This window comes from Camelus dromedarius, chromosome 18 (genome assembly GCF_036321535.1).
Source record: "Camelus dromedarius isolate mCamDro1 chromosome 18, mCamDro1.pat, whole genome shotgun sequence".
Taxonomy (NCBI): Eukaryota; Metazoa; Chordata; class Mammalia; order Artiodactyla; family Camelidae; genus Camelus; species Camelus dromedarius.
The window spans coordinates 24,646,444-24,666,132 of record NC_087453.1 but is presented as its reverse complement, the minus strand read 5'-3'; the positions used below and the strand labels follow the sequence as shown (position 1 = coordinate 24,666,132).

The window sequence follows — 19,689 nt, the reverse complement described above, 5'->3', positions numbered from 1 at the left end:
GTGATAGTTTAACATGGGAGAGACGAGGTCTCCTTGGGTGTTGTGCGGGTGTTGGAGAGTGATGGGGTCCACCTAGGCACGTTCAGGCACTGGGCTCAGTGGCTTCAGCATCTACCTGAAGGCGCAGCCTGGGCGGGGACTCACGGGGGCGGGGAGTCATTCTCAAGCAAAGGCTCCTCCTGCCAGGAGAGCAGGCACAGCAGCGCAGACACCGGGTTTCCATCTCGCTGCGGCTCAGGGGCGCTGGGAAGGAGACACCTGACTGTGGTTCAGCCTCCGGTCGTTCTCTCCTGTGTTTGTTGCATGGCTGTCTGCTTGGCACCCGTGCTGCTGCTGCTGGTTCTGGGTGAGTGGCTGCCTCCTCCCCTGTACCTGTGAACCCTGGCTCTCTGACCCGGATCCTCCTCGATCCTCAAGGACAAGGTGGGAGGGCAAGACATCGATTCCAGGAAAAGCCGAAATGCAGGAAGGGGCACTGGCGAGCCACTTGTGTTTTAGGTGGACACACGGCACCTGGCCTCCAGCCTCTGAGCCCCGCGGAGCCATGGCCTCCCAAGTCTCACATTGGTACCCTCGCTCCAGGAACTTTCTTTTCCCCACTGCCTCCTCTCCCACCTCTTTCACCTTCCCCCGCCCCAGACCTCCACTTTCAGTCTTGCAGCTTCACAGGAATGCCCTGCCCTGCATCTCCAGCATCTCCATGCAATGTATCTTGGACTACCCATCAGAAGCCCCTTGGACTACCCCTTCCCCACCTGGGGCATCATGGTGGGAGAGGTCACCTTACCAGGTGGTGTGGGGCGGGCAGAATGGAATCTAACAAAGTTTAAGGCAGAGGAGATCTTTCTTAGAGCTGAGATGTGCTGTTTTGAGTGTGGAGAAGAGGTAAGCATGCTCCTCATGGAGGGAAACAGGTAAGCAAAGGAACAGAAGCAGGACCAAGACCTTAAGGGACACTTGTTGCTGTTGGGTGTGGCTGAGGCCTAGGGATGTGAGGGCCTGGCTGGGAGAGAAGGGCAAAGTTTGCCTGCTGCTCTGTGAGTGCGGGAGGGGAGGGAAGGAGAGGGCAGAGGGGGCGAGGAGAAAGGAAGGGCCCCAGCTCTCCTGTCTATCCCCTCCACTCACATACCCACTGCCCACCCTCAATGTCTATTCCACTTTCCTCTGTGGCCCCCAGAAAGAGGTGCTCAGTGCCAGAGAGGGGCCCTGCTTCCAGCTCTGAGGCAGGAAACACCCTCCTCCACACACCCAGGCTGGGAAACTTCCCTTAGAGTTTGGTGCCAGAAGGCTTCTCAGCTGAGCGAGATGCTCCTGGAGGCAGGGGTAGCCTGATTTTGGTAACCTAGGTCCTAGGAAGGGGCTGCTGAGTTCCGACCTCCAAAGACCCTGGCTTGGGTGGATTTAGATGTGGCCCATGGCACTTCTGGACAAAGCTTACCCATTGCCCAACCGACCCCTGGTGTGTGACTAGGTTGTGCCAGGCACTTTGTGCCCCCTGTGGAGTGCCACCTATCATGGACCTTCAGGTCCTGTGGCCTGCCATCAGGGGCTTCTCTCAAATCCACACCCCGGCAGCCAGCTCTAAATGGCTCCAGTGTCCAGAGCCGTTACTGGGAATCCCTCTTGCACCCGGATGGTGGAGAGTGGTGGGGCTAGAGGTGAAAGCTAGAGTCCAGATGGGGCAGCATGTGTTAGATTCTGGAGGAGGGAGCATCAGAGAAGAGAATGAAAGGGGAAGACGCTAGAGGCAGAGGGCAGGAGGAGGCACAAGAGATGGTCAAGGAGGGAGAACCAGAAACCTGTAGATCACTTAAAGGCTCTCCAAGGGGGAGGGGGAGAAGGGGAAAGAAAGGAAGGTCAGGGGTCCCAGCATGTCAAAAAGGAAGAAGAGGGGCCATGTCCTCAGTGCCATTTCTGATAAGCCTCCATTAGCCAAGTCTCTAGAAGCCTTGCTTTTTTTCCCTGTCTGGTGGGGCCTATGAGAGTGAGAGGAACCCCATGGATCCCTCATTGGATGGGTGAGGGGTGGTGCTTGGGGAGGATGGACCTCAGTTTCTGGGGGAGGCCAGGCCCAGCCATGCTGCGCCCCATCCACCCTAGACGTGCTGCAGGAATCCCCAGGGCCCGCCGCAGCCCATCTCTGCGACGGAAAGTCAGTACCAGTCATTTATGCCTTCGGGTCACATTCTGCCCCCTCGGGTTTGGAGAGCCCAGCATTTTCGGAAGGCGTGACCACAAGACTGGGATGAAGTGTGCGTACAGGGCGCGACAACTGCAGCCTCCCACCGCTCTCCCAGGGTCGTCGAGCTCGGCTGCGCAGAACCGATGCGTGGACGCGGCCGAGGCGTGCACGGCGAACGCGCGGTGCCATCGGCTGCGCACCGAGTACGTGGCGCAGTGCCTGCGTCGGGCTGCACCCGGGGGCTGCCCTCGCGCCCGCTGCCGCCGCGCGCTGCGCCGCTTCTTCGCCCGCGGGCCTCCCGCGCTCACCCACGCGCTGCTCTTCTGCCCGTGCGGCGGCCCCGCGTGCGCCGAGCGCCGGCGCCAGACCTTCGTGCCCGCCTGCGCCTTCTCTGGGCCCGGCCTGGCGCCCCCCTCCTGCCTCGTGCCGCTAGACGCCTGCGAGCACAGCCAGGTCTGCAGGTGCGGAAAGTGATGGAGGAGAGACAGGTGATGGAGGAAAGAGAGGGGCGGGGGCGGGGGCGAGGGCGGGGTGGGCGGGGCTGCGGCCGCCCGCCCACTCACCGGCCTCCCGCTGCGTGGCGCAGGCCCCGCCTCCTGGCCTTCCAGGCCTCCTGCGCGCCCGCCCCCAGCGCCCCGGACGGCTGCCTGCGGGACCAGGCCCCCAGCTGCCTGCGCGCCTACGCGGGCCTCGTAGGTACGCGCCGCCGGGATCCCTGCTTGGGCGAGGCCTCTCCTGGGGATGCCTCTGCGTGAAGGGGCCGAGTACCCTGCCTTTTGGGTCCCTGCAGGCACCGCTGTCACCCCCAACTACTTGGACAACGCGAGCGCGCGGGTAGCGCCCTGGTGCGACTGCGGAGCCAGCGGAAACCGGCGTGAGGAGTGCGAAGCCTTCCGGGGGCTCTTTACAAGGAACCGCTGCTTGGGTGAGGGGCCCGGGTGGGGCCGCGCAGGAGTGCAGTCGGCGCTTACCGCCTGGTCCCAAGCTGCTGGGCTGGTGGGAGCCCATTTTAGAGGTGAGGAAACTGAGGCTCTTTGCGGCAGCCACGCAGGCCCACTTCCTCCTCTGCTGTCGTCCTGCCCCTTGGGGAATCTGTGCCCAACTGTCTCCGGAGACCAGGTCACAGACCCAGGTAGAATCCCAGGGTTGCCTAGGCTGGTGCCCTTGCTAGTAGGAAGTAGGGGCAGTGAAACAAGTTTCCAAGGACATGGAACGAAGATGAGATTCCTGCTTTCGCCATCTCTGAGGCTATTCCATCCCTGAGGCACAGCCAACGCCTTCCATTCATGATCTTGCCATTTGGGGCTGAATAACTGGGTAGTTCGCTGCCCAGTCTGGGAGTTAGTGGGTCTGAGTTAGAAGCCTGACTCTGCCACTTGTTGAGAATTTGTTAACTCCTCTAAGCCTTTTTTTTTTGTCCACCTGTAAAACGAGGATGGTAATTGTCACCCTTCCCTGTGAGAGTGGAAGACGACAGTTTGTAAGGCACTCTTAACACAGTTGTCCTTATTTTGTTATTCCCCAGCACCTTCCATCCCAAAAGGCAGTCCTTGCAGATGTCCCTCCCATTCCTGCCTAGCAAGGGCCCACGCGGGATGCCAAGAGTCTCAGTTTGTCCTTGCGGTGCTGGACCCTGTGCTAGGGTTTCTCAGCCAAGCCCACCCTACACCCCTCCCCTCCATAGATAGTGCCATACAGACCTTTGATGGCGGCTGGCTGCCAATCCTACAAGACCAGCTGGACCCACACCGGGACCCTGAGCACAGTGTCCTGCAGGTAGGTGCAGGGAGGGGATGGTGAGCTGGCAACCCCTGCACTGCCTCCTGCCACCCTTCCATGCCAAGTGGGCCTAGATGGAGGCATGAATGGCCTGGTATGGTGGGGGTGGCAGAGAGCAGAGTCAGATTTCAGCTTTAAGTCCTCACTCTGCTCTCACCCACCAAGGTGTCCTCCGCAGATGGGCCTCTGGGGTGGAGCTCCCTTCTCTCCATGCTCCCTGTTCTGGCTCTCCAGCCCCTGCTCTGATTAGGACAGCAGACCTTGGACAACAGCCAAGTGTCCTACTCTGCCTAGGATAACTGGTCTCATCTGTAGCATCCTGCCCCATTGAAAAGGGACTGGCTTACCTCCCAAGCTGGCCCCAGTGCTCTTACCTCACTGCCTTTTGCAGGTCTGGACAATTTTATCAGCCTCCCAAGCAGGTCATGCTCCCAGGAGTACTTGTAGGCGAAACTCCCTCTAATACTCTAGCCTTTCATGGCACCCTCCCAGTTAGACACCACCCATCAGAATAGCCATCTGCACCCCATAACTAATGTTGGCATCGTGCTTCTGGTCCATGATATGCCGCTTGCTGGGCACCGCCTGTAGTGAGAATCCAGTTCCGTACATTGCACTGGCCATATGGCCATCTTCCCCATGGTTTAACCTAGCACTAGAATGATTCCCATAACTCAATAAACCCATGTGCACTGAGACCGGCGTTGCTTTCATGTGATCTGTGTCTTGGGAGCCTGGAGACCAGTGTCAGCCATAGGGTGTGCCTCAGCTGGCCTGTGTGACCTTGGTTGGCCTCAGAAGCTCTCCAGGCTTCCTCACCTATGGGTGCTGAACTGAATCAACTGTCAGGTCCTAGTGGTGGAGATTTTGGTTGCTTTTGTTTATTCTTTCATTCTCTGATAGTAATCAGACAGAGAAACTACATTTCCCAGCTGCCCTTGCGGCAAGGGGTGGTCATGTGACACAGTTCTGGCCAATGAGTGAAACTCACAGATAAGGCTTCTAACGGAGTTTTTTATAAAAGGAAAAGACTTGCTGACTGGGCCCTTCAGCCTCTGGCCTCAAACTGCCCCGCTTCCTGCCCAGAACTTGGTGGCATTGCCAGGGATCATGGGTACCATCTTGAAAGCAGAAGCACATGACATTGTGGAGCTGCTGCACTGTCCGCAGTCTGCCTTCCTCTGGACTGTATTATGTGAGAAAAATGATAACTCCAATTTGTTTTAAGCCAGTTTCTCTTCAGGTGTCTGTTTGCAGCCGGACATCGGCTCTGCTTGACACACTCCCACCTATGGGTGCTGGGAGTGTTAGTGTCACCTGCTACACTCACCTGGGGGAGCCCCATCTCCTTACACACAGAGCCTGGCCCTGACAGACACTTGAAAGAAGGGGCGATGGTGGTTTTGTTTTTTAATTTCCACCTAATCTACCTGTTTCTGTCCACGTGGGGAGTCAAATTCTTTCCTGGAGCTGAAGGAAATTTATCATAAAGGTTTTTATAAACACTCCATGTGTGTGGCCATTGAGGATGCAGCAAATGCCAAGGGCATTGTGTTAAATTGCAGTTCTGTGGAGGAGTTTTGGGAGGAGAGAGCAGAATGATGGGGGCCAGGTACTAAGCCTTCTTCCTCCAAAGATTGGAGGCTCCTGATGAGTGAAGGGTTACTGTGTCTCCGGGCTGCTCCTTCTCAAACCGGGTTGAGATTTGGCAGGGCCCACAAGACAGGTTGAAGTGGAGGCTGCGGTGCCTAGCTCAGATCTCTCTGGGCCAGTGCAGCCCATCGCCAGGCTGCTGGGGCTGTTGGCTGATAACACAGCTCACAGCTGCCCTCTTCTCCAGAAGAAAGGCCTGTGAGGTTGCACTCTGCTCTCTGAGGGGGACAGCGGCCAGTGACTGACAGGCAGGAGTTCAGAGGCAGTTCAGACCAGGCCTGTGTGCTTCGAGGGGACAGTTCTGTGTGCCGTTCATGCTTCAGAGCTAGCTGTGGGACCAGGCTGAGAATAGATCCCAGCTGAGACCACATCCAGTTTAGCTCCTTCCCCTGCCCACTCCTGCCTCGCTCACTTCGAGGCTCCCCTGAGGGCACTCCCTCCAATAAATCATGGCCTGAGAGTTCCTGTCTTGGGCTCTGACCTAAGACACAGGGTACGGACCACGCCTGGGGCTGGCCTGACCAGAGAAAGAGCCACCGACTCTGAGACTGGGTAGTTAGCAGCTCACACCAAGCCTGCAGACAGCGCATGCGGCAGCTGTCAACCAGCCTCCCAGCTTCAGCCGGTCCTCTCCTGGTTGGACACCTTTTATTTCTTTTTATTGCCTAATTGGTCTGTCTAGATCTTCTAGTACTATGTTGAATTAAAGTAGTAAAACTGGGCATCCTTGCCCACTATTCCTGGTATTAGAGGAAAAACTATTAGTCTTTCACCATTGAGTATGATGTTGTGGGATTTAATATGCAGCTTTTATTATGCTCAGGTGGTTTCCTTCTATTCCTAGTATGTTGAGTGTTTTTATCATGAGAGGGTGTTGAATTTTGTCAAATGCGTTTTCTGGGTCAAGTGAGACGGTTCCCCCCCATTCTGTTGATGTGGGGTGTTACACTGATGGGTTTTCATAAGCTGAACCTTCGTCCTTGCATTCCAGGAATAAATCCCACTTGGTCAAAGTGTATAATCCTTTTACTATATGACTGAATTCTGTTTGCTCAAGTTTTGTTGAGAATATTTACATCAATGTCATAAGGGATAGTGGTCTGTAGTCTTCTTGAAGTGCCTTTGGCTTTGGTGTCAGAGTAATGCTGGCCTCATGGAATGAGTTAGGAAGTGTTCCCTCCTCTTCAGTTTTTTTTTAAAAGTTTGAGAAGGACTGATACTAGTTCTTTAAATGTTTGGTGGAACTTACCAGTGAAGCCACCAAACCAAGCGCTTTTCTTTGTTGGGAGATATTTGATGACTGATTCAATCTCCTTACTAGTTATATGTCTATTCAGATTTTCTGTTCCCTCACAATTTAGTCTTTTTGTTTGTTTGGTTGGTTTTTTTTTTTCATTTTGCAGTTTTGTTAGGTAGAATGGTTACAATTTGACTGCACATATACAATATATTGCATGTAAATACATATATACAATATACTGCACCTTTTTTTTAGTTTAAGTGTATGTACTGATCATTGTTTCTAAGAACAGTTTAGAGCTTTAGCTTTTTTTTCTTTTGAGTAAAGGTAGATTTATTTAGAGAGATACATACTACATAGAGTTTAAGGCAAGACAATGACCATGAGGTGTGGGGGTTGGGCACTCAGTTTAAAGTAAAAGTAGGTACACACTCCAAAGACAGTGTGGGCTGTCTCCGGAGATGAGGGAGCAAGAGAGGCCTAGAGCCTTAGCTTTTTAAACTCACATAGTTATCAAAGGAATAAGTACTCTCCTGGTTGGAACCAAACACAAATCAAACTGGCTTGGGCATACAACTGAGCAGTCTGGGCTTCAGGCACAGCTGTCTCCAGGGGTTCAAAAAAATGTTGCCCCTGCTGGTCTGTGCTCCCCTCTGAGGCCAGACAGGCTCTTACCACAGGGTAGGTGAGGATGCTAGCAGCAGCCCCGGATCTACACGCTCTCCTTGTAGCACTCTCAGCAGAGAAAGGCACTCTTCTTTCCCAGCATTTGTGACTTGGAGAGTGACATGAGCCTACCAAGATCACATGGAATGGGAAGGACAGGTTTCCACTAGAAAAAAGGAGGGGTATTGGGTAGAGTGAGGCTCAGAGTCTAGCCTGTTCCCACTTCACAAAGAAGAAGGAATGTTCTCAGCCACCTGCACCTGTGTGGGGATGCACACCTGCAAGAGGACTGGAGAGAGGGGTGTGGGTGGGGAGTGGGGTGGCAAGTGAAAGCATCGCCTTGCCCTGTTGACCATCAATGTCATAAGGGATAGTGGTCTGTAGCTTTCTTGTGTGGTGGCCCAAATTCAGAATTAAACATCTGCTAAGTGATTTGCCTTTTGTGAGAGTGTTGAACTCAACTACTCCCATCTTTTATTCAGATAATTTGAGTGAAAAATAGGCATACACTTTTCCAAAGATTGGGAAGAGAAAAGTGAGCAGAACTTGGCTGAAAATAGCATAACTGTTCCATGGTAGCTGGCCTTCATCCTTCAGTCCTTCTCTCCAGAGCAGGCACAGGGTTTAATCAAGTGGAACCTCTTTAACATCAGACAATGGGCAACAGCAAAGAGGCGTCCTTATTGGGTGCAGGGGAGAAGGGAAAGGTCATGGGGTCCCCGAGTGAGCCTGGCTCTCTGTTTTTTCCTAGACTGAACATTTCCTGTGGGAGGCTTGAGGCTGTCAGGGGCATGGCCCAGCCAAGAAGGGGGATAAGGCACTGTGGCATGCAGAGGGACAGTTGACTTTCCTGGGGTTTTGTTGCTGTAATGGGCTGACTAGTGGCCCCAAAGATATGCCCACATCCTAATTCCTGGGAATCTGTGAAGTTTAGCTTATATGTAGGCAAAAGAGTGACTATCACCTTATATGGGAAAGATGTGATTAAGTTAAAGATCCTAAGAGATGCTTATCCTGGATTATCAGTGGGCCATAAATGCGGTCACACATATCCTCATAAGAGAGAGGCAGAGGGAGATTAAACACAGACACACAGAAGAGAGGGGCCGGGAAGACACAGGCAGACAGGAGAGATGCAGCCCCAAGCCAAGGGATGCCCGCAGCCACCCAAAGCTAGAAGAGGCCAGGAACAGATTCTGCCCTAGAGTGTCTACTCTGGAGAGAGTGCAGTCCTGCCAGCACCACGACTTTGGACATTTGGCCCCCAGAACTGTGAGAGTAAATTTCCATCACTTAAAGCCACCATGGTTGGGTAGTTTGTTACAGCAGCCCCAGAAAACTAAATGGAGTGTTTGTTTTCTGTCACTTCAATATAATGTGGCTTATAACGTGGTGTTAAGTCTTGCCAGATACCTCAAAGCTGAGTCCAGCTTGGCCCCCACGACCAGGAGGGGGTCCTGCCGGGTAATCAGCTTGCTGTCACTCTCACCTGCACCATAGGAAACTGCGGCCCTGGCCCTGGCCTCATCCCTGTGACTGGGTCTCTGTTGGCTGATGTCAGCACTGAGCCTCTAGCTGGCAGGTGGCGGGGGGTGGGGGCAGGCAGAACAGCAGGTGCTGGAAGCATTTCTGGATTTATGGGTGGAAACTTCACGGCTCATGAACATCCGCTCTAGCTTGGAGCCTGTTGTCTCAGGTGCAAGGTTGACAGCTGCCCGCTGCCTGCCTGCTTCCCCCACCCTCCCCAACAGAGTCAGGTGGGGCCAAACTCACAGAACTGGCTTATCTTTACAGGAAATGTGGACACGGGTGGGTGAAATTTCCAGAGAGCCAGGAGGGGTCCCCAGCTGGATAGCAACTTGCCAGTGAGCCAGGCACGCACGTGAAAGGAGGCAGAGACACGGCCCGGGAAGGCCTGGGTGAAGGATGTTTTGGGAAACCGTTGTGCCAGGGACACATCACTCCACACCCGAAGGAGCCTCCAGTCCAAGGCAGAAGACCCAAGGGAAAATTAAGATGAATACACACACAAGAAAATAAAATACACGCAAAACTTTAGAACCTGAGTCGCAAAGGGACTGGGATTTAAGCAAATGAGGAAGGGCCCCCAGGGTATGCAGACGGGGCCAGGGCCGAGCCCCAGCACTCCATGCAACACACTTCATACAATCATCGGGGTCATCTGGTCTAGTGCCTTCCTTGTGTTCTGGACACAGGATGGAGGAGAATTCTTGCCAGGCAGGTCACACAGCTAGTAACAGGGCCTCAGGGCGTGTGTCTGTCTTTACAGACGCAACCCACACAAGTGTGTGGGGTTGAGGACTCAGATGCCAGAAATGACGTTGTGATTGGTGACAGAATTTTCCAAAATGATGACCGGCTCTTGGTACAGTTTTGAAAAGAGCAAAGTCCACTATTCCTTTTATTTACACAGTAAAATAATTGCATTTCCAGAAAATTTTGTGTTTACAACAGGGTTGGGTTCTACACTAAAATAATTAGAAACAGATTTTTTTCATCTATACAAATATACAGCAAGATATTTGAAAATTGAGTGGGACATGGGTCAATTCCTTGCTGGGCAGGATAGTCCTGCATGTCACAGGATGGCCACGTTCAGGCCCAGTCACTAAATCACAGCATTGCCACCCTTTGAATGCAGTTATCAAATTGCCCCACCTCTTCCCACGGTGTCCCCTAGGGGGCAGTCCTGTGCCAGTTGAGAACCGTTGCCCTGCGGGATCTGGCTGGCCCCAGCTCCTCCCAATGCTGTCCTTCCCATTTTTCTCCAGCAACCTCCCCGACAACCCCAGCACTTTCTACCCCAAGCTGATTTTTACCTTTCTTCACAGGACTCATCACCTGGCATTGTCTTGATTATGTCTCCCCCACTAGATGGTAGTAGACTCCATGTGAACGGGGATTTTTGTCTGTCTTGGTCTCTGTGAAGTCCCTGGTCCCTATGCAGCGCCTGGCCATCAGACAGGGGCAAGGTGGGCAGGACACCCTCCTAACCTGCCTATCCAGGAAGGAAGAGGGTGGCAGACACACAGCCATTACTGGCCTACAGCCACTTTGGAATCTTGCTGGGCCCTGCCTTGGGGTGGGGGCAGCTCCTGACCGGACCCACATCTGCTCTCTGGGCCACATCCGAGGGGGCACTGGGTTGTGAGCCCTCCTCAGACAGCTTTTGCAACCATCTCCTGACTGGGAGGTTCTAATTATGGCTTTCTCAGTCTTCACAGGGTTGGTTGGATGGTGAATTGTTCTCGTTTTTTTAAAGGTTAGGCTAAAGGTTTCTTTGGCAACATCATTCTCTTGAAAACTTACACTTATTTTTTCTCTTTTATTTACCAGGCAGGTCGAGGGTCAGTGACAGCAGAGGGTCCTGGTTCTTTTCTGGACACAGATCTCAGGTTGACTTTATTTTTTCCCTAACTTAGCCACATGCCTCTCCCTCAAGATGATGGCCTTGAGGTTAAGAGGCTCAAGCAGGAAGACCACACCCTCTGATTCTCACCATGGGGCTGTCACTAAGTCTCACTGGGCCTTCTTTGCTTATGAGCTCCTCTTACTGTTTGGAGACTAGAAGCAAGACTAGTTGGCTCTTCTAACACCACATGACCCTGGATTTCAGGACCCTCCACACCTTTCACTTCTTGTTACCTGGCTAATTCTGGAACTCAGCTCCATCTTTTGATGCCTTGCCAAAAGCAGCCAATAACAATCAGCAGGTACCATGTTCTGTTTTTCCCTACCGTCTTCCCCTTGGACTAAAAACTCAGTAGACAAATAGGTTGCTTTAACAAGCTGTCAGACTTAATAGCTTTACCAGATGTTTTGCTGCTGCCTGGCAGGGTCCCCCAGCTGTTCCGCCTGCTGCACTAGTTTTCTCGTTGCCCGCCATCTGACCACGGACTACCTCAGTGCCATGCGACTTAGGTTTTGGTCACAGTTGCCTTGCACTTCAAGGCGCCAGTTTATTTTTAAGAGTAAGAAAGTTTTATTACCTGTTGTAATAAAACTCCAAGTCTCAGTGGGACAGTAGAGCAAAATTTTGCTTTTCAGTGGTGCAAAAGGCAACACACAGCACATGCTGAGCAGGTGGCTTGTCTCTGACTGGGGACTTAGGGACCTTCATTCCCTCGAACGTCTTTAACATGTGAACTCCAGGGAGTCCCGTATGGGAGCATGGCATAGGGGCCAAGTTTGGAACTTGTATACATCACTTCTTCCAACACTTCTTTGGCTAAAGCCCAGTTTGTGGCCCCAACTTAACTGCAAGGGGGCTGGGAGATGCCACTGACCTGTGTGTCCAATGCAAACTGCCACAGTATTGCTAAACTACAGGTTTCTAGCCTGTTAGAAATACCTGGTGGCTCCCACAGCCCTCTCAGAACACTTTCAAGATCCTCCCCAACCTGGCTGCCACCTCCAGTCCAGCTGTTTCCCACCCAGGCCCAGCTCCGGTGGGCAGGCCTCCTCCAGGCTCCTGGTCCTGGCCTGCTACCTCGCCCACCCTCCCCTGTATGAAGTGCAGCCCTTCCTCGTGCTTCCTCGGGACTTTCTCAGCTCACATTACCCTGATCTCGTCCTCTAGGCCTTTTGCATTCTGCACCAGGGCGCTGAAATGCACTGTTCTGACCCTGTTCTGAGGTCCTGCAGGGGCCGTGTAAAGTGGGGCAGACACGCAGACAAGGCTCGGTGAGTGGACATAGGACGTCATCAGAAATTCAAGACCAAGGAGGAGGCTGTCGCCATGGAGGACTAAACCTGTCAGCAGACCTGAGGTTTAGCCAGAGACATGAGACACGAGAAGCTGAATGATCAGGGGTGGCTGGCAAGGTGTCAACGTGGGCATCGGGGCGACAGTGCCCGGCAGAGCTGCTCTGTATGCCAGTCTCCTTCCCCAACACCGGTGTGTCAAGGGCACATGGGCCGTGTGGGGACGCCGGGAAGTCTGCTCACAAGCTGCGCAGGGCTCCCCCCACGGCCCAGCGCTCAGCTCCCACCAGAGGGGCTGAGGCGCCCACCCTGCGGGCTTGCACCTCATTCACGGACTGCCAATCACTTCCTCTGAGGCAGTCTGAAAACTGGTAAACTTTTTAAAACATTTTTCCCCCTTTTCTTAAGGTTCTCATGACCAAACTAAAAATAAGTGAAAAACAAAAATCACTCAGAACAAAAACCGCATTTTTACCAGATCTACTTTTATTTCAGAAGGAAATTTGTATTATAGTATTTACTTTTGTTTATATACAAGTTCTTCACATTGTGTTTAAAATGCACAGACCTCCCTTAATTCTCTTGTTCCTGCTTAAATTAGCTGTTATTTTACAATACAAAAAAATACCAAAAAATCGCAGTCCTAAATGTATGTATAACACCCACAATCCCCAGCAATGAAATAGTTTACAATACTTACTCCATATTTACATGAGTACAATAGATGCTAAATTATACATATTAACAAACTAAGCTTGAGTCCAAACCAAAAAACTCCCAAACAAAACAAAACTGTAAATAACTATAAAACAAAAACATTTCCAGAGCCAGAATTAGTTCAACAAAACAGGCTTCACTAGTGTTTAGAATGTTTTGTGCACAAATTCAGTTACTGAAAGTCGGTTCCATTATTGCCTTTAAAAGAGAAGGCGCCGGTTTTCCTCTCCAGTCGTCTCCCTGCAGGCAAGGGTGCTCATTAATTTAGACACCTTAGGGGATATGTCTCTCGGTGGGCTTGGCTGTCTACGAACAATCATGGTGATTTTTATGGTTTGAGCCATTTGGTAAACTGGGTAAACATTTCAGACTGAAAGCCGGTGCATGGCCTGAGGCCGGACCCTCTGCCTTCCTGGGTCTGTCCTCAGGTGGCCAGTTCTCACAGAAACCACCACAAAGAAAGGTCTCCTGAGATGACAGGTTTGAGGAGCTGGGTTTTGTGGTAATTTTGAAGAGCTTCTTCTCCATCTCAGTCATTGCCTTAACGTTAGCTTAGGTTGTCAGTAGTGCTTAGTGAATATCTGGTGAATGAATGGATGAATGAATGAAACGGAAGGATCAAAGGTGTTCATGAAAAAACCACGACACCACCACCTAAGGAAGTGAATCACTTCCACCCCCTCCTCAAATACACTCCATTAAATTGAAGGAGCAAGATTTGCACTGTAAGGTAAAACGTCTTTTGTTTTTTATAGACAGTGTTCTGGTCTTTCCATTTGCCCCAGATTTCCCAGTGCATCCCCAGTCTTGCACCTCAGGCCTCACCCACAGATATTCCAGTATTTTCTTTCTGCTGACAGTCTCCTGTCCAGGGCTGTTTTTCCTCTGGGCTAGCTCAGGGGAGTATGGGCTGCCTTCTCTCCACACCTCCTTCCACTTTAAGAGATGACCCTCACAGGGAAGCACAGATTTGTCCCCAGACTGTGTGGGGAGGGGGTGGGAGGTGCAGGAGGCAAGGGTGTGGTTCCCCATGGGGAAACAGGAGCTATTTACTGACAAAGTAGCCACCCACTCCCTCCCCCAGTTTTCAGTATAGTAAATAAACTATGGTCCTGGGAAATGGTCATTAAAAATTTAGACAAAACCACAACAAAATGCAGCCTGGAAAACCCTTTTATGGAAAATCTGGTATCTACAGGTATAGTCCTTGAACCTAAAGACTCAGGATGAGACCGGCCATCCCTGGCCACCCGCAGCACCAAGAGGCCGACAGGGAGACTCATGGCGCACTTGCGGAGCCAATGCCAGCAACTGCCCGCCTTTTCACGTGTGCACCGATGTGATTCCTGCTCTCAGAGTTCTCCAATTGGTCCCGGATGCATTTGAACACATGGCCACAATGGGGATGCCTTTCTCAGCTTTGTTATCACCATATCAGGGCCTAACGGGAGGACGTCTCTGAACCTGGATTTCCAGTATATGGCACAAAAATATGGTAGGTGAAACTCAGACACCGTTACGTTTAATAAAAATACATTAAGATATTTTTCTGTTTTATGTACACCCCGAATGTCTGAACATTCGGACACTACTGTATAGTTATGTACAAGTGCAATATCAATGTTTTCATGACTATTTGAATTTATATACAGGCTCTCCGGTGACACGCAGGCGTTTCTCTGGAGCTCCAGATGACTTCCTCTTGGTAACTGGCTCTAAGCTGGGTGTCTCTTTCTCTTGCTCTTCCCTTCTTCTGGCCTGAGCCTGGAGGAAACTGTTAGCTACTGGCTGCAAAGGAGAAGCAGGTGGAGTCAGCTGTTTCTCCCCTGCTGGAGCAGAATTAAACTTCACTTGCTCCTTCCTTTCTTTTAAAAAATAAACATTATCTTTTAGAAAAAAAAAAAAAAAGTAACCAGGTGGCTGTGGGACACACTGCATGTTATTTCAAGGCATGGGACTACCACGGGGAAGAGGCTTCTTTGTCAAGGAAACACCGGTTCTTTGAACAAACAAGGACTTCCCCTGGCGGAGGGTGCTTGCCAGTGGCCTCGTGGTAATTACAGGGGTGAAAGGCCAGTCTATGGCAGGCTCTCTGTGGGTGCTGCGATCTTGTGATCTGGGGGAGGGATGTGGGGACCTCGTAAGAGGAGGGGTCTTTTCTAGAACCGTCTGCTCTTTAACAGTGATGTAAAAAAGCAGCATTTTGAGAGGCGAGGCTCAAAGTCGAGGTGTTTTGTGCATCAGACAGTGTTTTATGGTTCGACATCCTTGAAAACATCTTTCCAGGCAATTCTTCATGGGAGTGGGGGTAGTGATGGGCAAGAGATAATACTCCCTCTCTAGGCACTGCATATAAAGGTGAAATGCCATAGTTTTTGCTCTTTTCAGTGTTAATTTCTCTGAATTCACAAACTTGAGCATTGCTGTCTAAAGGTCCATCCCACCAGGGTGATGCCAGAGAACCCTGGGTCTTGAAGCAGAAGAGAGATCTTGGGAGGCTGCTGCATAAAGCCAGAGTACAGAGCACCATGGACGGGGACAACACGATGTTCAGGCAGTGCCCTGGAGAACAGCAGGGACAGCCCTACCCCACGTACATTTGGTCACTTTCCATTTGGCATAGTTTTCCTTCTTTGTCCATTTTCCCCATGTGCTTTTCATCCTTATCAGCGTTCACTGTCCTCCCCACAGCCACTGCCTGGGAGGCCTAAGCCCCAACGGGGGGAAAGAGGGCTAACAGCTCCAGGTCCTTCTCCAGGCTTTGGGCAGGCTCTGCCCAACAACCGAGACCGCTTCCCTCCTGGTGTGCAGCTCCACCTGCAGCCTGAGAACGAACCACCAGCTCAGAGCAGGCCACGGGCACAAAGAGTCGCTCTTTGATCCAGGGGTCCCAAGTGCTGTCACGTTCTTTTCTGCTCAAGGGAGACACAGTACATGAGCGAGTCCCTTCTGCTGCGGTGCCCTGGCAGGAGTGGCCAGAAGGACTGAAGCAAACATCGGGCCTGGAGTGACCCGGGGCTGGGAGACACGCAGGGAATGTGCCTTCTGTAGTGTCCTTTTTGACAACAATAAAAACAGGAGCTTTCATAGTTAGGTCATCTCTGCTTTCCTCTCAATCCCTGCTGCTATATTAAATGTTCCTTGGGGTGAGAAAATTCTTTCCTGGCTGCAAATTAGATGTTAGAAAAAGAGCAGATTGCCAATGATAGCTATTTAAGTTTTATAAGAATGTTGGAATGCAATTATGTAAAAACTTATGCTTACTAACTTTCCAATTGCTAGATCTATTTAAAGTCTAGGCACTTAGTGTGTGTGTGTGAAGGTGGGGGCAGGGGAGGGAGAGAAAAAGAGAGAACCTCAAATGGATTACGACTAAACTAATCAAGTTGCTACAGGAAACTACCCATTATATCAGTTTACGTTCCAAGTAACACTGCTGACCCTGACATTTAAAATACCCCCTTCTACCTTATGATTCAGAAGAAATGGACCGTTATTAATTCTCAACTAGAAAAAAGCTACTCCCTGGAAGAGAGAGATTTGCCTAAATCGTGCAAGAATAAATAGCACATCTTTTAACAAAGATAGCAGGCTTCAGATGAAAACAAGTTAATTCATCTGAGTAGTTTTTAAAAGACCAGGTTCAAGAATGACTGATGACAAGTGTCTACTTGTAAACACTACATCTTTTGTTTTTTGCGCAGTTGAGACAGTCCCAAGACCAGTTTTCCACAAGTGGACCTGAGTGTCATTCCCAGCTCTCTCACTGGCTCTGCACCGGCCTCCTCCAGCAAACACAGGATCCCCCCCGGACCTGTAACTAAACCAGTTATTTCCTATGCAAAAGTAAAAGGTTAGATGCTGGAGCACAGATGGGAGAAACCGTCAAAGAAAGCTTGTGAACATGCAGATGAGGTGGATGTTTCGAGGGTTTCCAGTCTTCTGCCCCACACAACGTCTCCCTGCCTGCTCCCTCCCTGCAGAAGGCTCTGGCGCGCCACACCTTGCTCACGCCCACGGAGAGTCCTGGCCCCAGCATCAAATGCAGGTCCCAGGCTGCGCAGGGGGCTGCTGCTTCCGGTTTCTCACCGCTCCTGACTTCTCTTTGTATACTATTGGCATCTGCTGAGAAATGTCCACCAGGGCGCTGGCCACTGCGAGACCTTGAGAGAACCCACAGAGGGAAAGCATGTTAAGGAGCAGCTTGCTTTTATTTAAAAAATAATTAAAAATTTTTTTCTTTTTACATTCCCACGGTACAATCAATCAATCAATCAATCAATCAATAAATACACAGATGGGAAAGGTCTTACTTTCAATTTGTCTCCCTCCATATTTCCCCCTCCATCAGAGTAACTGCTTTCATTAGTTTGCATATATTCTTTCAGCATTTATTTGTACAAGTATATAACCCCCGCACCCCCCCCCCCCCCAGTATCTTGCTTTTCAGCAGATCAACCAAGCAAAGTGCCTGGTGGTGGGAGCATTTAAAAAAAAATAGCAGACATGCTCTAAGCACTCATTTTCTCCTGCCTGACTCCAAATAGGTGCCAAGAAAAAGCAGCACTCTTTACGATGAAATTCAGATGCATTCCACATCACCCAGCCGGCACTAGTTATTTTTATATTTATATCACAATAGGGGTTAGGACAGACTCTGGGTCCAGGCTTTGGAATAAGTGAGGTTCTTTAACCTCCCTGTGCCTCAGTTTCCTCATTTGTAAAATGGAGACCAGCACAGGGCTTGTGTGATGGGTCAATGAATGAACTGATGACAGGTCACAGAACGGTACCTGGCTCATCACCCCACCCTCCACTACCACCTCTGCTTTAGGGACTGGTGGCTCCGTTCTCCCTGTCGTATTGGGAATCGATTAACCTGATGCTCATTAGGGAAGGCAGTCCTGGGGGAGCTGGATTCCTCTGCATGAGGAAGTCCAGACAGGCTCAGAGCCCTGCTGAGGCTCTCAGGAGCCGTGTTACGGGAGCTTCTTACTCCACCTCCCTGAGTCTATACGACTGGGTGGGGGTAGGGAGGTAGCTTTTAAGTGCCAGGTTTAGTGCCTGGCCGAAATGGGGAGTCCATAGCAGTGACAACAGTTGTAGCAAAGACAGCAGGTAGAGGGTCATCTGGGGGAATAATGAACCCACACCGAAGGAGAAAAGGGCCCGAGGTTTAGTAGGAGGAACCTTAAGGTGTACACACCAGAAAGAAGAGAAGCTGTTACCTTGTAGTAACTATAAACGGAGTACAATCTATAAAAATGTTGACTCACTGTCGTATACCTGAGACTAACACAATATTGTAAATCAACTACACTTCAATAAAAGTAAATAAATAAAATGGGGGATGGGGAAGGGGTGGCCCAGCCCCTGGGGCGGGTCTCAAGCAGTGAACAGGTCTTCATCAGGAGTCCAGGGAGGAGGGCCACATCAGGCAGGGTTTGCAGCAGGAAAGGCCACAGTGTCGCAAGCCTGTCACCTCCCCACCCCAGCCACCTCTGCCCTCAGGGAGTCCTGGCCAATGTCTGCTGAGCCGGGCGCTGGCAGGAGACACTGTTCCAGAGCATCTGGTCAATGGGTCATCCTGCCCTCAAAACAGGCAAGGCTGAGTTAGTGGCTCATCTCACACGACTTTGCTAGATGAAAGCAAATCAAGCCACTCCCCTGTGAATGACAATAAATCCTGGCCTGGCCATGCCTGATGGCCTCCCTGTGAGAACACACAGACTCAGATTCCTGAAAGCTGAGCTGAAGGCCCTTCTGGATCTGAGGGGCTGGGGAATTCAGGGCCTGAGCAAAGACTCTGACTTTACTCATAGTCACAAGGCTTTCTTTGGCTAAGGCAACCCTGACTCACAGAACCATCTCAACTGAAAGTTGTCTAAAACATTCGCACTGTCTGAGGCATCTCTCCAAAGTACTCCATGATTAATCAACACACTTCCAAAATCATTCCATTCCCTCTTCACATTCAACGGTAAAAGAATGTTTATCTAAATTACGATTCATGTATTTGATGGAATAGTGTAAAAGACTTTGGTAAAATATTACAGAGCAAGCTGTAAAAATGTGTATGATTGTTACATGAAAAAAGAATTTTTAACTTTAATTTTTAATTAAAGCTATACAATCATTGCAACTAAATTACTAGCAAGGGCTAGAAAGGAAACAGAACTGTGAGAATTGGTGGGTGGTGGATGCTAGAATTGTGAGTAAATTTTCAAAACCTTCCTTTAGGTTGTTATAATTGTTGTTTGTGCCTTATGCTAAAAATAGGGCGGAAAAGCAGAAGAAATGCAGCAGTGCTAGAAATACCAACTGGAGAACCGCTAACTTGGAGGAGCTAGCAGGAAACCAGGAGAGGAGGTGAGATGACTGAGGAAGCGCAGACGGAGCGAAGAGGGAGAAAGCCCGCATTTCAGGGCAGAGCAAGGAAAGAGGCCAGAAGCAGCACAGCCAGAGGGGGCTGGAAACACTGGCGGCAAAGGCAGGTGTGGTCGGAAGTGTCAATGCCACTGGGAGGCTAAGGAGGCTGGCGCAGCGAAGGGAGCTCTAGACTTTTCCCAGGAAGGAATGGTGACCTCAGGAAAGACGGGTCAGGGCATACAAGCGACCATGGGACCACCTGACAGAATCCTCGCGATGACACGAGGCAGCACCACAGGCACACCACACTTACTGTGCTTCACAGACACTGTGCCTTTAGTTTTTGTTTTGTTTTGTT

The 19,689-nt window shown here is 50.8% G+C and overlaps 2 protein-coding genes across 7 annotated transcripts in view; one reads left to right on the top strand and one right to left on the bottom strand.

Annotated features, from left to right (window-relative positions):
* The first annotated feature begins 153 nt into the window (after positions 1 to 153).
* GFRA4 (GDNF family receptor alpha 4) lies at positions 154 to 15,646 on the top strand. Of its 4 annotated transcripts, none has more exons than XM_064475846.1 (5): positions 154 to 2,643; positions 2,769 to 2,878; positions 2,973 to 3,107; positions 3,867 to 3,958; positions 4,127 to 4,652. In XM_064475846.1, the coding sequence occupies exons 1-5, from the start codon at positions 1,979 to 1,981 to the stop codon at positions 4,205 to 4,207; spliced, it is 1,083 nt and encodes a 360-aa protein (XP_064331916.1). In that variant the 5' UTR covers positions 154 to 1,978; the 3' UTR covers positions 4,208 to 4,652. The 4 variants fall into 4 exon arrangements, 2 of the variants coding, with proteins under 2 accessions (XP_064331916.1, XP_064331917.1); XM_064475847.1 differs by having other exon boundaries at positions 154 to 2,652; positions 2,687 to 2,874; positions 2,940 to 3,107; XR_010376660.1 differs by lacking the exons at positions 154 to 2,643; positions 2,769 to 2,878; positions 2,973 to 3,107; positions 3,867 to 3,958; positions 4,127 to 4,652 and adding exons at positions 7,127 to 10,513; positions 10,878 to 11,254; positions 12,121 to 12,224; positions 14,161 to 15,646.
* The window catches only part of ATRN (attractin), a 121,968-nt gene continuing 114,988 nt past the window's right edge, over positions 12,710 to 19,689 (bottom strand). The window contains exon 29 of one of the 3 annotated variants that reach the window (XM_064475845.1): positions 12,710 to 17,125. In XM_064475845.1, the coding sequence (XP_064331915.1) occupies positions 16,792 to 17,125 (334 nt within the window). In that variant the 3' untranslated portion in view covers positions 12,710 to 16,791. The remainder of the gene's footprint in view (positions 17,126 to 19,689) is intronic. The other 2 variants (XM_010988268.3, XM_064475844.1) reach the window with 2 other exon arrangements.